General features: G+C 39.8%; 1 protein-coding gene across 1 annotated transcript in view; it reads right to left on the reverse strand.

Annotated features, from left to right (window-relative positions):
- Positions 1–7,258: 7,258 nt before the first annotated feature.
- IPO5 (importin 5) overlaps positions 7,259–20,568 on the reverse strand; it is a 41,926-nt gene continuing 28,616 nt past the window's right edge. The window contains exons 15-26 of the mRNA XM_045810954.2: positions 20,411–20,494; positions 18,916–19,048; positions 18,705–18,826; positions 16,458–16,554; positions 15,138–15,310; positions 14,025–14,136; positions 13,883–13,938; positions 12,504–12,626; positions 11,422–11,641; positions 10,376–10,604; positions 8,650–8,791; positions 7,259–8,035 (exon numbers count right to left, since the gene is read on the reverse strand). Coding sequence (XP_045666910.1) covers positions 7,949–8,035; positions 8,650–8,791; positions 10,376–10,604; positions 11,422–11,641; positions 12,504–12,626; positions 13,883–13,938; positions 14,025–14,136; positions 15,138–15,310; positions 16,458–16,554; positions 18,705–18,826; positions 18,916–19,048; positions 20,411–20,494 — 1,578 coding nt within the window. The 3' untranslated portion in view covers positions 7,259–7,948. The remainder of the gene's footprint in view (positions 8,036–8,649; positions 8,792–10,375; positions 10,605–11,421; positions 11,642–12,503; positions 12,627–13,882; positions 13,939–14,024; positions 14,137–15,137; positions 15,311–16,457; positions 16,555–18,704; positions 18,827–18,915; positions 19,049–20,410; positions 20,495–20,568) is intronic.

Consider the following 20,568-nt stretch of genomic DNA (forward strand, 5'->3'; position numbering starts at 1 on the left):
TCACGCCACTCGACTGCACCCTTGAAAAGGGCTAAGACGGTAACTTGTACGTTACGTGTATTTACAACAATTTTAAAAATTCAATCAGAAAAAATGAGACACAGGGGCGCCTGGGTAGCGCAGTTGTTGGGCGTCTGCCTTCGGCTCAGGGCGTGATCCTGGTGTTCCCGGATCGAGTCCCACATCGGGCTCCTCCGCTGGGAGCCTGCTTCTTCCTCTCCCACTCCCCCTGCTGTGTTCCCTCTCTCGCTGGCTGTCTCTCTGTCACATAAATAAATAAAATCTTAAAAAGAAGAAAAAAAAGAAAAAATGAGACACAGAGCAAATAAATCGGTTATGTAGAGATGTTGGAAGGCTGGAAGAGGAAGGGGATACTTAAATATCAGTACATACAGAAGTTAGCCATGATGCCTGGGGCGGAGGCAAGCAAGATATTACTGCTCTAGGAAGCAGGTACCCCACGAGGCCCAGCCAGAACCAGAGCTCGGAGGGGCTGCGGCCTGACTGCTGAATCTGGGGCGGGAAGGCCTGGGTGCGGCTGACGCTGGGAAGACCTTCAGAAGCTGGAGTGTGGAGTGGTAACTCTCCTGCTGCACAGGGCCACTGGGGGGAGGGGGGGGCTGGAAACGGGAGGCTGCCCCTTCTCCTCCCCCTGCCACATCTCACTAGGGCCTCCCCTCCGTAGGATCCAGAGGCCAGCTGGCAAGGGAGTCCTGCAAATGCACTGGGCAAAGTCCCAGCCCCAGTGTGGGAGAGCAGAGCAAGGTAAGCTTGGAGCCAAGAAATAGTAGGTGAGTAACCAGCACAACTGGTGAATTTGCAGCCTGGATGTTCTATTACGTAATAGGGTAGTCATGGGAAGTTTCCCGACAGTGAGGATACTGTGGTATTCAGGGACAAGTCATCCTTAGGAGATGCGTGCTAAAATATTAAGGAATGAGGGGTTAGGATTCTGTAACTTTTGCTAAAGAAAAGATTGTTCGGACACTTGCTAAGGAAGGCAAGGCAGACTATATTCATTACCATAGGGGTAGGGTCCAGTGTAATGGGGCTCTGCAAGGTGAGAGACCAGGGTCAGCTGTCACCCCAACAAGGACAAGTGGGGATTTCTAGCCCAGGGGCAGGGTGGGGCTCAGTACACGGGCAACTGGGAAGAGGTGCCATCAGGCGTACTGGGGTTCTGGCTGAACTGACCCAGCAGGACCCTTGCTGCCTCACCAGGGGGATGGTGGGGCACGGGGAACCCAAACGGACATGGGGGGCGCCCCCTGACAGCACGATTCTCGCCACATTGGACGAGGCAGGAAGGACCATGGAAGTCTGACAGTCGAGGCCCACATGAGGAGCTCAAGGGAGCCTGATGAGAGCTTGGTCAAGGAGTCAATCTTCGTCTCCCTCAAGGGATTCTGGAGGTAACTGTTCAAGGTGGCGAATCTGGGGAAAGGATACATGGGAGTCCTTGGTGCTATTTCATACACTTACCTATGAATTTGAAATTGTTTTTGAAATGAAAAATAACCCCCCAAACCTGTACAGTTCTTTGGCTTTTGGTTCATGCCTCCAAGCGTCTTGTTGGCTGAGCCATACTCTTGCCTGAGCTTTGTTCATCTAACCCGACAGAATACGCAGAGCACCGCATTTCTCGTCACTAAGAGCACAACTAGTTGATCCTGTAGGACTGCACTGTGAGCCTTGGTCAAGAAAATCTATCTCAAAGACTAGAATTCAGTCATGAGTACCGTCTGCATGGTTTTTGCTGTACCCTCACAGCAACTGTGCCTCTATTTACATTATAATTTAAAAAATCAACTCACTGGGGCACGTGGGTGGCTCCTGCGGTTAAGGGTCTGCCTTCGGTTAAGGGTCTGCCTTCGGTTTGGGTCATGATCTCAGGATTCCTGCTCAGTGGGGTGTCTGCTTCTCTCTCTCCCTCTGCCTCTGCCCCAGCTTGTGCTTTCTCTGTCATTCACTCTCTCTCAAATAAAATCTTAAAAAAAAAAAAAATCACTTTTTTTTAAAGCACTTTAAAATTTATTTATTTATTTATTTATTTATTTATTTATTTTTAAAGATTTTATTTATTTATTTGACAGAGATAGAGACAGCCAGCGAGAGAGGGAACACAAGCAGGGGGAGTGGGAGAGGAAGAAGCAGGCTCATAGCGGAGGAGCCTGATGTGGGGCTCAATCCCGGAACGCCGGGATCACGCCCTGAGCCGAAGGCAGACGCTTAACCGCTGTGCCACCCAGGCGCCCCAGCACTTTAAAATTTTAAATCGTTACCCCAAATGAAAAACTGGTATCATTTGCTATAAATAGCAGGCAACCACAAAAATAAACACATTAAAAACAGAACTCTGATATTAACTTTTTAAAAATAAAATGAAATGCTAGTAAAGATAATTGTTTTATGAAAATGCATACTTGAAAATATGCTCCCTAATGACAGACTTTCTAAGCTGATTTAGTAATAAAAGGATATTTAGCCTGACGCCACTTAAAGATTAAACGAGGTTGTAAATCAATGTGATGATCTAGTTTTAACAATTTGATGATAACCAGTACTGAGCATATCAATTTAAAAGGCAAAGGATGTTTAACCTCCACCTTTAATAGAGCTGGCTCTTGATAATTCCTAGCCAAAATGATGTAACTTTTATTCCCAAAAGCCATTTGAATATTTATCACCCTGGAAGGATACATACGAATAGATCATTTTCCTTCTGCGGAAGATGTTTAGAAAGATCATTTTCAGACCATTTAGCATGTTAGAACTTTAGTATAAATTTATTGCAGGAACACAGACCTTGAGCAGGCCAATTTCAAAGATTTCTTTCATAGCAGAAGCATTTAGAGACAAAAAAAATTAGGTTAGAAGGTTAATCACGGTTGGCTATTAAAAACAAACAAACCAACCCAAATGTCTGGTTAGAGTTCTGACTGGGTTAACTAGGTAGGTGGGTAGTTTCTCAGAACAGTTTTATTTTTTTAGAAATACATTAATTTTTTTTTTAAATCTCTACAGCCAGTGTGGGACTTGAACTCAACCCTGAGATGAAGAGTTGCATGCTGTATCACAGAGACAGCCCGTCACCCTCTTAGAACAGTTTTCAACCCAAATCCTGTCCATCAGAAAGTCACAGAGGCTTCTCATCAGGAATGCTAATTTCCTTCCAGAAGGAGGTTATGCATTGCACAAAGCAAAAATCCTCTGTTGGGACCAAGTCTATGAATTTTTCTTTCACAAGGAAAGCTGAGAGGGACTAGCCGAGGCACTAGAGTGAAGAGACTTTTCCCTGAATGTTTTATAAATCTTGAATTTTGAACCAGGTACAGGTGGCCTTTGTGTAAAAAGTTAATTAAAAAAAAATTAAGACTTGGCAGAATTTCAGCCTCTTCTGAAAATACCCATATACGAACTGAGGAAGAGAGCATTCCTTATCCATTGCCATCTGTTTCAGAAAATATGTCAAGGATCTTTTCATAAATAATTAAAATATTTCCAGCAAAATGTTCAGATGAGTTCCGGAGCAGAAAGCTCAGATTATCAGGAAGTTTTGCATCTTGGTTGGTCTGGGAATGTTTGACTGACTGGGGACTGGTCCCTGGGGCCTGGGTGGGGCTGTCACAGTAAGGCCACTATCCTGAACCCCCTGAGCACTTTGGTTACATCATTCCCCTGAACCGTCCCCAGCACTCCCCGCCACACACAAATCAGAGGAAGCCTTTGGAGTGCTTAAGAGAAACTACTTGGAAATGTCATCTATTCTAGTTAGCTCAGACAAAGGCCAGGATGGGACATTTGCAAAGAAAACAGGCCCAGGCAAGAAACAAATGGTCTAGTACAACAAAGTGGGTGGGGATGAAGGGAAACAACCCCTTACCTGCAGGTCTTAGCAGTTTTCAAAACAGCAGGAAGCCTGTGGGGCCGGGGCTCCCTTCCAGGAGGGAAGGGAGTTGGGGCTGCTGGGGACTTGGGAAGGCAGGGCTGTCAGGAACTGTGGACAGGAGTCAAATGGCAGGGTGGAACCAGGCCCCACTGGCTGGCCCCCAGCCTTGCAGGCCTCTGGGAAGGACTTCTGGGAACTGGCCTCTGCACTGGTTAGGCAAACAGCTTTGGGGAGAGTGGGATCCCTGAAGGCCGGTGTGGGGTCTTGCACTCACGGTCTCTGGTGACAGACCTTGAGGCTTCCATCTCAGGAGGGGAGCAAGGGGCGATCTCCAATGCGAGTCAGAAAGGCCCCTTAGTATCTCCAAATGCAATCTTCGTTGAGCCTCAGAATCCTTCCTGTTGCTACTCAGGAGTCCCTGCTCTTCAAAGAAACGGTTATAATTTCAATCCATTGTCATGGCTCCAACATTAGTGTCACTATTTTATATTCTCTTTATTCATTTTAAGAAAGATTTTGACAGAGGGTGTTCAAGCAGAGGCAGCAACAGAGGGAGAGGGAGAAGACTCCCCACTGAGCACGGAGCCTGATGGATGTGGGGCTGGATCCCAGGACCCAGGGATCATGACCTGAGCTGAAGGCAGATGCTCAACTGACTGAGCCACCCAGACACCAGCTACAATGTGAGCTTCTGGTCTTACGGCCTATTGATCATTTATAGTAGTGGTAAACTTTTCTCTTGAGACCCAATTCAAGAACACTAAAAATTTATATTGTTTTTCTTAAAATATCTTTTCTGACCCTTTAATAATAAACTTGAAATATTCTAAGATTTTTACAAAAATTTTATTCAAGGGAGAGCGCATGACAGCATGAGCAGGGGGGAGGGTCAGAGGTAGAACAGGGAGTCTCCTCCCTTCTCCCTCTGCCTGCTGCTCCCCCTGCTCGTGCTGTCACTGGCACTCTAATCAAATCTTTAAAGAAAATTTTTTGGTGCCATTTTGCATAAAAACCATTCACACTGCACTGCTTTTGGATTTTTTATAAAGTAACAATTGAGCTATAGTTTATCTTCAGTGTTATATTCAAATAAATAGAAGTAATATGTAGAACAAGGTCAAATATCATCTAGTTAAGAACTGTTAGGATTACAGGGCTGTGTAAAAGAAGGAGGGGCAGTCTAGTCCAGGATGGTCTTACAGTTACCCCTGCCTGTGCTTTGGAAGTTGAAATGTTGGAAATAAAAATCCAAGCCTACCCCTTGCAGGTAATTCACTCTCTTCTTAAGCAGTGGTACTTAATAACGTTTGGAACGAAGGAAATGAAAGATGGCAGGTTTTGGCCATCACTCCTTTGAGGCAAAGAGGGATAAGAGGAGCAAAGTGATTTCTATGGAACAAGATGAGAGCCAAAAAATTGTTTGATATGATATTCATAGGCAGAATGAAGCCATACTAAGTAAAACATTTAGCTAGCCCCTTCATCTTTCAAACTGCTTAAAAATTCCAAATAGGAAATCATTTAAGATTAGATCATAAACTATAATGCTCCCACCACTACAAATATGCATTTCCCTTATTATGAGACCCGGCGCATCGAGAATGTTTATTTGCTTATTATGTATTTAGTGATGGTTCTGTTAGTCAAACTACAACTCCAGAGTCATGATAAAGTTGCCTTCCCATTACAGAAGTGTCAAATTAGCTTTAAGACAATTTACTTTTCTTTAAATTTACAGCATTAAAAAAATACTCCAAATGAGTTCTGCTACAAATTTCTAACACTTGTGCATGCAACTTAATCCTTTGTTACAAAATACCTAGAAACTGTAAGAGCCACACACATTATTTCCTCCCAGAAATAGCTTGAATTCATAAATATATCATTACTTGCTGACACACAAGGCCACTAGGCAACTAAATTTGGTACAAAAGGAAAAAAAACAGGAATTTTCATCTTGTGTAGGCAAAATGAGGTATTAAAAATGTTTCTCCAGATAATTCCAAAGAATTGTCAGTTCATGAACATACATATTACAATTAGCTCGGAGTCCTGGATTTCAGGATCATGTCACATTAACAGCCTTTGATACCAACCTTCCCTGATGAATTCCATTCAATTTCAATGACATGTCTGTTTCTCTACGTCTATCCAGAAAAATGGATTTGCATCCCTTTACTTCCTTCAGGGATCTTACCGACTCTTCACTCATCCATCTTATGACTTTCCCATTAATGTTTAAACCAGAGTTACGAGAGTCATACCTGGAAGTGCTTTGAACAGAGCTCCGCAGACACTAGATCCTCCACAGACATGCAGCCATTCTCAGACCACACGTCCATCTCAATTTAGGCACATGTGCCACATTTTTAACATGTTTTCTTTCAAGTGTAGTAATAATTTAAATTAAAAACAAAAGCAAATCTGCGACTGGCATCAGTACATGAACTGGCTTTTCAAACTCTATTCTACGTGAGAAAGCACAAAGGAGTGGTCTTGAGACGTTTTACTCCAACAGGAACACAGGCTATAAAGGAGCTCTAAACATTGCTCCCCACACATTACAAAACAGTTGCGCAAGTGCCCACTGAAAGCAATGCCTGTGCTGGGTAAGTCATTCAATGCTGTTCTGCCAGATACTGAAGCTTCGGGGCTAATAATGTTGTGCTGAGAACTGAAAATATATTTGAAGGGTATTTGCTACCAAGTGAACCGTGTTAAGATAATTCATTCTTTCTAATCCATTTCAGATTTAATTTTAATAAAGTAATGCAAATCACTTAAAGAAAAAAATCTTTAATTTTAAATTCTGATCTATGCATAAAATTCATTTTTTTTATCACGGTTAAATTTAGTACAAACTATAAAAATGTTAACACTGAAGTTTCAACAGAAATCTATTAAGATCCCTTAGAAAAATTATGTAAAGAAACAACAGCAAGTCATTTACTGGTATGAGGTTAACACACAGAGAAAAAAAATTCACACATTTTACTGAATTTACCAGTAAATAATTTTAGGCATAATATTTATCATAAAATTAAAAGTTTGAAAGTTGTGTGTGGCTTCGTATCAATTACAATTTGCTGTGGAAATACTAAGCCAAATCTTTTTTTTATTTACCAGAACAATCCTAATTTAAAAAAACTATTGGTTGAAATTTGCAAACCTTAAAAGGATACCAATTGTGAAGGAATAGGTATATAACTTAAAGTGGAAGATGGTAAAAACTAGATGCTTTAAAAGTTCAAACTGCACAAGGAAAATATTAGGGCAAAAGAAAACATTCAAAGCCATAGTTACTATTCTAAAAAAATATTAGCTTATTCTTATATTAAAAACATTAAATGAATCAAAGCCAGACAGTACTGAATTTTTACACAAACTTCTTTTGTATTTCAATGTTGTTTATTGAGGAGTGAATGAGAGACTACTGCCAGACATGCCAACGACACTTCACATTCAAGGGCTGGAAGCTGAAAAGCTTTCCAAATTGAGTCACTGCATAAGCCTTTTGGGAAAAAACCGAAAGTGACATCAAATATGATATCTTCATGCTTGTTTTTGTCTTCAGCTTTTTTTTTTCTTTTTTCAATTTTTAGATCTACTAGTTTGTTGGGTAGAAGGCTTCTTTCTACCCTACAAAAAGACTCACACTCCAATTAATAAAATCAATACTAGGTGTATAGCAAATTGTTTTAACACACATCTACGCTGAATAACTGATCTTAAAGCTGTTTTGTCTTAAATTTCCTTATGTCTAATGAGAAAACTTAATTTCACTTCCCTTTCACCTTCACGTGGGTGGCTTATACCAATAGAAAAATACTCTTCAGCGCTACTGTAGGGCTTACGGGGAACCTCTTCAGTGGTACCAGAGAATCCTTTCAAACACCACTCTGAAACCCAGTGCTTCTCTTCCCACTGTTGTGGCTTTGCAGATGGCCTACACAACACAACTCTACCGTTCTCTTTTGCTCAAAAACAAAACAAAGAAACCTAAACAAAAGGGTAAACGTTTATTTGGAGTTAGTTTTCTGGTGGTGCTATTAAGGCCCTTCAAGCAGAGTTGAGGAGCTCCTGTATGGCTGCCTGCTGCTCGGGACTGAGCTGTGCTATGCACTCGGTCCACAGTCCTCCAGAAGTCTAGGAAAAAACAGTTTCATAGATTCAGACTCAGTGAAACAGTCATTTGGAAGTATTTTACTAATCATCATTAGGTAGACTCTAATAACACCAAATGCCTTCTTTTGAGGTAAACTAGTTTCATGAGTATCATTACAAAAGCAAGAAATCTGTTCATATCTTTAAAGTTCATTTACACTAAGTTTTCTTCATTCAGTCTGACCTGATAAAGCTGTCCCGGGTAGAGGACACACTCAAGTAAACAACACGTAAGAATTCAGGCAGCACAAATCATTTAAAAAAACTTTGGTGGCTGACAGCTTATTTACTATTAAAATCTCATCTTTTTTTTCTTCAGACAATGCAAAAAACCCCAAAACTACATGAGTATGTGCTAAGCACCAACTGGAAGGCTCAAAATGTCTCAAGTTTAGGACAAATGTTTTAGCACTAATTAAAAAATGAGAACATATTAACAGATTATATAATAAGTAATCTGAGGCTTGGAGACAAAATATAAAAATGAAATTGGGTATCTATTTCTTTCTTCTGATGGAAAAAAAGAAAAAACAAAAACAAAACACCTCCCCAAAAACTATTTTATTTCCTTCCCCAATTTAAGCAAAACAGCTTACCTGGACTTGACGAACTACATTAGCCAGACGTTTGGCACAAGGATCTTCATGTTTAATTGCCTCATGCATTTCTCCTTCTGCAATTATACTGAATATTTTGGGCAGATTGGTATTGTTTGGGCCAAGAACGATGGGGTGATTACTGACCAAAAAGAAGAAAGCCATTATAAATGAGAATTATAAGAAGAAATCACTCAAGCACTCACACTTTCCTACATCTTTCCTCCAACACGGAATTTTGTTACAGGGTCTTTATAAGATAATTATGCATTCACTAAAATCAAATTCAGTGGGAGGAAAACCAGCTAATTTTATTTATTAGCTCTTGAGTGTCTTCCTATGTAAATTAGCAAAAATACTTGGCTCATCTCTCAGGTTTGTTTTAAGGGCCAAGGAACAGAATGTTCTAAGTGCTTTATAATTTGTGACTTATTTAAAGAAAAAAAAAAAAGAGCTACTACTAAGAATAAGAGTTTAACACTAATTTTATTTTTTTAAGGCAAAATGGTTTCCAAATAAATTTGAAGTTCAAAAGGCTTTCAGGGCATTTCAAGAGTAAGATGGGAAAGAACTTTAGGCAAGTTTAATGGAAAGAAACATAATAGTGAATTTAACTAGAATTCTAGTCTTTCCTTAAGAGACTTTCAGTATAGTCATTTCCAAAGGAGATGATCAAACGTCCTGATGGAGAAGGGTGGCTTCAGAGGCAGAAGCAGATAAGGAGTGTATAGTCTCCAGGATGGCTATCACATCCCTTAATGATAGTTCTCTGTGGGAACACTCAAACACAACATCTGTGTGAACCTGAACTTAAACAGGCATGAAGGAATACACCTACTGATCTATTTCTACAAACTCCAGGAAAGGAGTGGTTGTAGGCCTTAGAGTTATTCATGAATAAAAGCAGTAATTAATAGCAACAAAGCCTAGATCTGATTAATATTTAGAACTTGGACTCAGAAAAACAGACACCAAAGAACATGCCTTGGATGTGATAGCTTCTATAGCTTCCAGGTTGTTGCAATTCTTAGATATACTCATGGACACAAAATAGCATTAATAATGCCCAGAGCCCAGGGCCAGATCTTGATTACCTGTCTGGAACATTTTCCTTATACCACTGATTCTTGAATCCAAAGAAAACCACCAGAATTTTAGAGGGTCAAATAATGGCACTACCAACATTCAATCTCATTCTACTGAGAAGTGATGTATGTCAATTACACCTCAGTAAAGCTGAAATTTAAAAAAAAACCTAAAGCGGGGCACCTGGTGCTGTCTGCCTCTGGCTCAGGTTATGATCCCAGGGTTCTGGGATAGAGTCCCACATCTGGCTCCTTGCTCAGAGGGAAGCCTGCTTCTCCCTCTCTCTCTGCCTGCTGCTCCCCCTGTTGTGCTCTCTGTCAAATAAATAAATAAAAATCTAAAAAGAAAAAAAAAAAAGAAAAACCTAAAGCCAAGTAAACAAAAAAGATAAATGGCGTGGGTGACAATATTAAAAGGGAACCTTCTTAAAACATTATGTTCTACAATGCCTCAACTGCTGAATTTAATTCCATAAAAAGTCAAAATTAGATCTAATTGCAAGGCAGTGTTAACTGTGATATGGTTTAACATGATTTATAAAGACAATGTTATTAGAAACCTATACATCTGAGGGCTGTACACAGGAAACACTGTTTTGCATAAAGAGAAGAAAATAAGGTCTATTTGTCCTTTTTCTTACCTTTCAATCAAGTCACACAGATAATTAAAAGTCTGAACAGCTTCTTCTTTATCTTCATGTAGTGGAAGCCAAGACAACCAGTGTGGCAGGACTTCTTCAACGTTCACACAGTCAGGCTTGAACTTCATAATTTTCCCTACTGCTGAGATGCAGTTCTCTGTAGCATTGACATTTTCTTTGGTCTTAGAATCGGCTGACTGAATGACTCTTACCAGCAGTGGAAGTGCTTCTAAAATAGGCAATTGCAAGGAGGTCAGTTAAAACCTCACATTTTCATGCCAATATTTCTTTTTTATCTTTGGCCTAGTTACCGATTACAGTGAAGAATTAGGTGTAAGGCTTATGTTGTCCTATTGGCTGCAGAACCAGACCTAGTAAGGAAAGGCAGGCTGCCCCAACGTGGCCAAGAGCACAAGCACTCCCTCTACTGACCGAGACCCCAGGAGGTCGGAAGCCTCCTGATTTATACTCCCAACCGCCTCAGGGTATTTCAGCTTTGAAAAACCTGCAGCTGTATTCCCAGGCTAACCCTACAGGGACCCCAGTATGTTTGAAAAATCCTATGCTAGGGGCACCTGGGTGGCTCAGTCACTTAAGTGTCTGACTTCAGCTCAGATCATGATCTCAGGGCCCCGGGATTGAGCCCCCACATCAGGCTCTGAGCTCAGCGGGGAATCTGCCTCTCCCTCACCTTAAGCCCCTCCCCCTGCTTGCCTTCCGCCCCTCCCCCTGCTCGTGTACGCTCTCACTCTCTCAAATAGAGTCTCAAAACATAAAAAGTCCCCTGCTGCAGCTAGGATATAACCCCCAAACCCGAAATCAACTGTACTCTGGAGGATGGGGTGGGAGGCTCAGATTCCACTGAGACTTCATTTCCATTTCTAGGAGAATAAAGAGGTCAATTTGTATGCGCTATAGGTGAGATGTTTGAGAAAGGGAAGGAGAATACAGCAAAAATAGCTATATGATGTTTGGGAGTTTGGGGGCATGGAAAAGAGAACAAGGAAGCGATAAAAGGAATGCCTGGAACCAAACAAATGGAGTACCTGTACAAAAAGGACGATAGTTATCTCCACCATACTGTGCCATGACTCCCAAGCCATATGCAGCTGCTTGCCTGACTTCTGGGCTGTTGTCACACACATATTGGAGCATTGGCCTTAAGAAATATTCTGCATATTTAAATGAGGCTGGACTACAGTGTTCTATGACATCATCAAAGATGCACAGTCCCCATTGTCTGTCTGGCCACGGTCTATGTGGACACTATAAAAGAGAGAATCTTTTAAGCTTCAAATACTGGAGTACATAAAGACTGTAAAAAAAAAAAATTCACTACAGACTATCAGCTTACATGGGTATTCCTGATACAGGCAATGAAAAACAACACAGTAGTAATCACTTCTTGTGAATGACAATCCTCAACTTACAACAGAGATTTAATGAAAGACAAGTTTAAAATTAAGACTTTGTATGATTTTCTGATATTATCACGTATCAGGAAGAACCAGCAGCAGCAGCAACATAAGTACATTTGCCTCATAAAAAACATAACGATCTTTAAAAAACAACAAAAGCTGTGAACAGGTTTTAACTTTATATATCCACTCAACAGGTTAAGTCGCATGTGCCTAAACTTTTTAAAAAATGTGCTGCACTACTAAATACAATGCAAAATTAAAAGCCAAAGCAGGACAAACTTCTATTGATTGCTTTTCATGTGTATTTTAAAAACTGAATACATAATGCCATCGTCCACAATATATGATTGCTGGTTGTACGTACAAGGATTTTAACTGAATCCTCTAGGGTCCACCAAAAAAAGTAATCATTTTGTTAATTTAGCAGGGCACACATAACCTCAAATAATGAAAAGTCATTTGTAGGTCTCTGGAATGCACTGTAATTTCACTGAACTACGGAAAACCTAATTAGCAAACCTTAAGCATATATTAAATGAGAAAATATCAAGGGCAATGCAATAAACTTGATAAAATTAAAGATGGACTCTGGAAGCTCTTTGTGATTTCTAAGATCCATTTTAATCTGAAAGTATGTTTTCAAGTACTGCACTGAAAACATTCCAGGCAACTACCTAAAATAACTGTCAAAGAGAGGCAACACTTACAATTAGGTTGACAATTAACGGAAGCAGCTGTTCAAACCATGGTAACACCTTTTCCTTGTAGCTACTGAATATTGAGTGTAAAATGTCTGACACTTTCGTCAGAATATAAACATCATTATCATCCTAAAAACAAAAACAAAAAACACACACAACACCCATATGTATTAAAAAGTATCTCCACTATGACGAACAGTTATATTTATTTAAAAAATCTAAGAAATATAAAAAATTAAATTTCTCATTATATTCTTAAGGGCACAGTAAGAATCCGGAGACTGTGGTTACCTTGATGATTGGGGGTGGGGTCTCCTATCTGCCTACAGAAAGATAAAGGTGTGAGCAAGTACTGTACTTATTCCAAAGACTTTTCTTCAAACGTACTTAAATTTCGAAGTTCTGAAACAGAAGTCTTTTTAATTTAGTACTATTTTTTTGTTTTCTGCAAGAATGTTTCTCAGCTTGGAGCAGACTGGTGGAGACGTGGGGTCAGTTACTCACAATCTGTGTCTGTCAGCATGTGAGCACCCTGCACAGAAAGGGGCTGACCTGGGTCCACCAGGATGGCTACATGCCACACTCTGGCCCTGAACACAGAGTGGAAACAGATTTCATGGCATCAAGTGATTCGATGAGGAGAGAACAGAGTAACAAAGCAGAGAAGACTTACATCAACCACTCTGTGTATTATTTATAAGGAAATCTGTATTATTCTGTGGTCCGGGAAAAAAACAGCCGATGTTACAAAAAGATCTGGCCTTAAGCCCCGGAATGCCAACAGTGTGTGCCATTAAACAGTCATTCAATGCCTGAATTTGAGTTCCCTTATTTTTAAAATGCTGAAAGCACCAAATAAAAAGTTGTTCAGAGGAGTATGTAAAAGGAACACTGGGTGAACTTACAAGCACTGTTATGTGTGAGGTATTTCAACAAGAACTCTCACATAGCATCCAAACCACAAATCAGCTAATTTCAATTACTTATTCTCTAAATTAGTAAATGCAGCACATGTCAGATTCTTCCGCTAAAAATTACTGATAATTACCATCAGAATGACAAGTCAGATGAATTAGAAACTTAAGCATTTAAAAATCTTCCAGATGCATATGGACTAGGAGAAACAAACTGAGGGCCTCAGAGGGGAGGGGGATGGGGTAATGGGATAGACCGGTGATGGGTTGTAAGGAAGGCACGTATTGCATGGTGCACTGGGTGTTATACGCAACTAATGAATCATCGAACTTTACATCGGAAACCGGGGATGTACTGTATGGTGACTAACATAATATAATAAAAAATCATTAAAAAAATAATAATAAAAAAATAAAAATCTTTCAGATGCAAATGATCACATAAATGAAGTTCTGAAGGGAATAATTTACCTCATCTTGTAGTGACTCTTCCACCTGCTCATCATAGTCTTCATCTTGTCTTTTAACTAAAACACACCCAAATAAATGTCTTTTTAAATGTCGCCAAAATGGTCAAGGATTACATTCAGAAATAAAAGCGTGAAAAACTTACCTTGCCGCAATTCTTGATTTTTAAAATGTTCTTCGAGTTTAGCTTTCAAAATTCCTCCCAATTCTTCAAAATGTTCATTATTAAGGCATCCATCTCCCATGACTTCAATGCACTACCAAGAAATTGAGGAAAGAAAACAAGCCACGGGATTTAAGGGTTTTAGAGTCTAAAGTTAAATTCCATTAAGAATCACATGGAAGCATGAGGAAAAATTCACTAAGCCGGTACCCTGGATGACTAATGACTGAGTAGATAACGCTTGGGTGGGTGGGTGTGTGTGTGTGTGTGTGTGTTACAAAGACAGCACTTCAAAGAAAGAATTTAAACAATATTTTTATATGAAACATCCTGAACATGTCTTAAATGCCAGGGATTACTGCTAGGTGCTGAGGTCTTAAAGATGGAGCAGAGCACCCAGCTTCCAGGGAGCTCAGTCACCCACACAGACTCCATATAGACCCAGCTGGAGAAAGGGCAAGTGTGTGCTGGCAGGCACTATAGCGGGGGGGGGGGGGGAATGATGATATGTGCAAAGGCCCAGCAGCATGCATTCTTTGGAAAAAGAGAAGAAAATTCAAACTGCAGGAGTGTAAATGGGGACAAATAAAGGTGAGGAAGAACTTTTAAAACGAACTGTGGAGCAGGCCATGGAGCTGAACAAGAATATGGGAAGAGGAGTGACAAGTAACAAGCAAGTTCATGCTTGAGAAAAGGAGAATGAACTGAGAGGGAGAAAAGGGAGACTGACTTCTGGAACAGACCAAGGAAGGCTATCTCAGCAGAAAGAAGACCTAGGCGATGAGAAAAGCAGACAGATATACGAGAGAATAGGACAAACTAGGTGTGGGCTGGAAATGAGCCAAGATTCTGCAGCTGGATTATTAGGTAAATGATGGTGGAAACTAATCAAGACTGGACTATAAGAGCAGCTGCTCTGAAAAAAACAAAACAAAAAGAATGACAACACCAAAACGTTAAACTAAAAAAGAATTAAACATTTCCAGTAAATAAGAAAATCATGTTATAGCACAAAAAGACTGAATTTTATTTATTTAGCAAGACTAATAAATGAACACACAACCTCATACGTATTTTTAAGAGAAAAATACTTACCTTTGCAAAAGAATGCATTATTTCTGAGAGGACATCTGAATCTGGTTCTGTGCCAATGGCCTTGATTAGAGCATCACACATAAAATGCCACATCTGTGTGAGATACTCAGGACCACGAACTCTCGCACATTCCAGGAGAAGAGGCATGGATTCTGCTGCTGCCACTCGAACACGTTTTATTGTTAAGGAAACGTCATCATTATTCTCAGATACATTTAGTGTAATTGCTATCCTCAAAAGATCATTCTATCGCTTTGCTCATGCAAACGTTAAAGTGCTCACTGAGCACCAGGCAACCTCTGTTTAGGCCAGACTGCTACCCAGGAGCTTGTGATAAGCAGAACATGTGTACAAAAACAGGCATCTCCCTATCCATATGACTTCTCTCCTGTCTTTTCTGTCACCTACAATACAGCAGCAATGAGTCTCAAATGTGAAAGGATCTGGGATCCTTAGAGCTTATCTTGAGATGTTCCTATACCAAAACTTTAGGCAATGTATGTTTCTAATAAATGCAACCAAAGCTATGATTCTCCTGGGAAAACTAATGAGGATCTCCTCCTGTCAGAGCCTTTTCAGTTTTCATTGAAGATCAAGTTGTCCTTCCCTATCTAATATCATTTGTAAAATAAGGTTCTGAGACTTCCTCGTAAGACGACTTCCTTGTCCTCTGGCATCATGGTAAGTTCCTGTTGGGCATCCTTCTGTAAAGGATACTGCAGGAAGAACAACAAAGGGGCTCTGGAGTCAGGCCGATCTTGGTTTGGGTCTGCACTCAAACACTGCTGGGCCATCCTTTTTTAAACATCCATCTGTGAAATTGTGTGTGTGTGTGCGCGTGTGTGTGTAAAGGCATAAAAATGTTTCTATATGTATTAATTACTATTACTATGTTGAAAACATTTAACATGCAGGTTTATCAAGAAATGTTTCTCCCCAATGTAGAACCACAAAAAATTATCAGTGGGTCTCTAACCTATTAAGAAAGGTCTTAGTTTCTTAACATCACCAAAAGATATTTGAGAAAAGCAGCGATTATATACAACTGCAAACATTTGGTAATAAAATATCAACCCTTATTTTCCTTCAGAGGTTCATAAAAAAGCTGTCAACTAGAAGTAGGTAACATTTTCTTTTTCATGTTTTTGGCACAAGCAAAAACCATGAAACTAAAGCACGTGCAAAAAATGAAGTTTATCTATAGTTAGTGCAAACAGTAATGGTGATGCAGAGGCTTCAGTTAACACAAAGTCTAATACCTGAATAAGCTACAATTTAACTAATTCTAGAAATGTTTTGCATTCAAAAGTTGTAGGATATCATCGTGGAAATAAAATTTCAGTAGAGGGACCATCAGTTTGACAACCTGTTCGGTATATTCCACAAAGCCTTCCTTCAACTCTTTAGCATAGCAAACCTAAAAACAAAATATTGGAAAAGACATCAAGATCCATGTTAGTTTTTAGGTATTAATATTTATTAACAAATAGCAGAACCAAAAGGACCACATAATGCTGTATCCTGACTAGAAATACATTTAAAGCTGCACGCAGGGGGGTGCCTGGGTGGCTCAGTTCGTTAAGCGTCCCATGTATGATTTCGGCTCAGGTCATCATCTCAGGGTTGTGAGATCAGGCCCTGTGTCAAGTTCTATGTTCAGCGTGGAGTTTCCTTGAGAGCCCCTCTGTCCCTCACCCTGTTTGCTCTCTCTCTCTCAAATAAAAAAATTAAAAAATCTTAAGGAAAAAAAAAGCTACATGTAGGACTGTGAAAGGTGTTTGGGAAACACAAATATAAATGTAAAAAGAACTGTAAAATGGGAAAGGGCCATGGCGTGACTGCAGTAAACACTGTCGTTTTAATTCTTGTGGATAGGAGAATTTTGCAAAAGTTTCAGCACTCTGAGAAACTTCAAACAAAATATATCAATTAAGGAAAAATATTAAAAATAAATCTTCAAAAAGGCTTATGTTACCTTGTATTTAAAAAAAAAAAAATCATTTTGGGGTGCCTGGGTGGCTCATTCAGTTGAGCTTCCAGCTCTTGGTTTCAGCTCAGGTCATGATCTCAGGATCTTGGGATCTAGCCCCACATCGGGCTCTGTGCTCAGGCAGGGTCGGCTTGAGTATTCTCTCTCTCCCTAACCCATTTTCAAATAAATAAATCTTAAAAAAGAAATAATTTAGGCAGTGAAACAGAAAAACAGTGCTGTTTGTTTACTTATTTATTTTCAGAGAGAGAGCACCCGTGAGCAGGGGTTGCAGGGGCGGGGGGGGGGGGGAGTGGAGAGGGAGAGAGCATATCTCAAGCAGGCTCCACGCCCAGTGCAGTCTCTGATGCAGCTCGAGCTCATGACCCCCAGACCATGACCTGAGCTGAAACGAAGAGCTGGGTTCCCAAAAGACCAAGCCACCCAGGTACCCTAAAAAGTGCTGTTTTAAAAATAATTGTTTATTTTCTTCCACTACATTAAAAGATTTGGTAATTTTGTTTAGAGATGTGACATTTATAATTGCTCTCTAGTTGATACCACAAAAATCCAAAATATTTATAAATTATAGACATATTTATAAAATATAATAAGTACTGATGGTAAGTTTAAGAAATTAAGTTTAAATGAATTAGAGAACACAACAGTACTTTATTAATACAAGATAAAATGTAAACAATTAACTTTTATTTAGGCTTACTCATCTGCTAAATTCGTAATCCAAAACCATAGTTTTTAAATATTTTTAAAAAAATATATTGTCCTTGTCTATAACACATGCTCATAAAGGGGAAAAAACAACTCAAAGGGAACTTACACACAAAGACCCCATAATACTATAAGAGATAATCATTGCAAACATTTTGATGTCTCTACCATGTTTTTACATATATATACATATATATATATGTACACATATATATATATACACACACACAAGTGACACCATACAGTTTTATTTTCAGTATCATCACATCTCTGTTCATTCATTCAAAAAAATATTCCTTGGCCACCTTATCTACTATACACTAAGCACAAAACAGACAAAAGTCTTTCCCCGCACATAGCTTTGTATTAGCTGTCTAATGGTCTAGGGTACATTATTATCTTCCTCGTAACAGGCATTCAAGCTGCTTGGTTTTTTTTGTTGTTGTTGTTAGAGACAGCACTGATAATGAAGTTGACCTACATGACTTATTTATTTTTTTTAAGATTTATTTATTTTAGAAAGAGAGAGGGAGAGTAAGGGGAGGGGCAGAGGGAGAGAATCCTCAAGTAGACTCCCCACTTGAGCATAGAGCCCTATGTGGGGCTCGATCCCAGGGCCCTGACATTATGACTTGAGCCCAAATCAAGAGTAGGCTGCTTAGCTGACTGAGCCACCCAGGTGCCCACCTACATGACTTCTTTATCCAGAAGTAGAAATGTTGGGTTAGAAGACTTCTACATCTTAAAGAATATATTCCTGCTCCTTAAAATAGTTTCTTTAGCATCTATGAAAAGAACTCCTCTGAAATGTGTATGTATGAGATATGTCAGGTTGTCAACTGAAGTTTGGTAACAGTGTACACACTCACCAGCATCTGACAAGCAGTAGACTTTTCTTCCAGTCCTGCAGTTTTAATACCAAAACTTTGCTGATCCCCAAGGTTCACAAACTCCCAACCATCATCATCACTCATATTCTCCATGTCTTGGGCTATTAACAGGGAAGAAAACAAATTTATGTTAAAAATAATTACAGAGAAGAATTTCACAACTGCTATGTTTCTTCATGAAGACACCTACTATCTAAAAGGGCTACTTCAGGCTTAATCGAAGCGGTCTTCATTAAAGGCCCCATAACCACTGGAAGGTATTGCTGAAATTCTTTTCCAAGAATTTTGCACATTCTGGCCCATGCTGAGATCATGTAAGAGATCTGGGGGGAAAAATTAAAATTGATTTTAAAACAATGGGCAAAAAGACATCACAAATAAAGCCATTTCCCTATTTCATAGAAACAATGTTTTATTTTATATTCATACCTCTTTAAAAGGTAAGTACATTTTCTAAGGTCATACACTTAAAATATTCAGAAACAACAACAAAATCATTGTGAACCTTTACCCTCGGATACAGATAGCAGGTGAGGCAAGAGAAAGACCAGGACCATGTCTTACTGTTTCTTACTTTCAAGAAGCAATATACAGTTTTTCTCTAATAGCAACTGGACCACATAAATAAAACTACTTAACCATACCAACTCCTAGGCATTAATTTTTTGAAGGTAGGAACCTGTTTCATCTGACTGTATCCCTACTGCAGGGGGGATACATTAAACATTAAACATTTATTAACATCCAAGAAACAAAACATTCCTTTCTCGTAGCTGTTTTAATTTTCTAAGTGGCTGGGTATGTTGAAGACACCTCTTCCCCTACTGTGTTTACGTAGTCTTAATCACCTGCAAATTTCCTACAGAGAAGTCAGTTTTTAATTCATCATCCTGGTAACCCAGAAAGTGATTTTTTTTACTCCCCAATATATCTACCTCATGTGTGTTCACACAAATACTCCCCACTCCTACTCAAAAACAAAACAAAACCCATTTTAAATTTATGGGAAACAATTATAGCATGGCTGTATAAAGTCAACACGTAATTCAGCAATTATTTATGGAGTGCCTGTTATACGTTAGGCATCGTGAATACTATTAGGATTATGACACACGCTTATAATTTACAACACAGTGTCGTAAGGACCCACTATCGAGACTTAAACACCAGATGTGAAATATGAGCAGGGATTAGTCAGGCTGAGTGGGGGGCAGGTCCTAAGTGAAACGAAGCAGAGCATGTTCTAAGACTGTTAAGTTTCTGTATTTCTTTTTTGACAGGGGAAGGAAGTCACGTGGCACTGAGAGGGCTGGGAGACATAGAAATGGAGATGTCTAGTAAGTTGTTGGACAAATGAACTTTGAACGCAGAGAAAGACCTGCAAGTCACAGCATACAAAGGAAAACTGAAGCCACAGTACAGAGGACACTGCTCAGGAGATAAGACGGCCTAGGACAGAAACTTAAGAGCACCAAAAATTGAGCGTCAGAGGAGAGGAGGCAGCTACAGCTACAGCAGGCTGAGAAAAAGGTGGCAGGAGAAGTGAAGGAAAACCAGTGAAGAATGTCTCTGAAACCAGGGGTTATCTCAAGAAGCCTCTGACTCAATTCCTTTCCCGAGTACAGTACCCCGCACGAGCCACAGCTCCTACACGGACAGAGGTGCACATGCGCAAGCTGCTTTACCTGAGGGTCGTCATCCTCCATATCACTGAAGTCTGTCTGCGTCTTCAGTAAGAGCTGCATCACATCGGACGCGTCCTGCATGAACTACAAGAAAATATTTGGGGAAAATCAACACCAGTGTTACTTGTGGCTACCAGGTCAGAGGGGTGCTTATTGCC

The sequence above is a fragment of the Ursus americanus genome, chromosome 10, assembly GCF_024610735.1.
Source record: "Ursus americanus isolate L20-20 chromosome 10, mUrsAme1.1.p, whole genome shotgun sequence".
NCBI classification, from domain to species: domain Eukaryota; kingdom Metazoa; phylum Chordata; class Mammalia; order Carnivora; family Ursidae; genus Ursus; species Ursus americanus.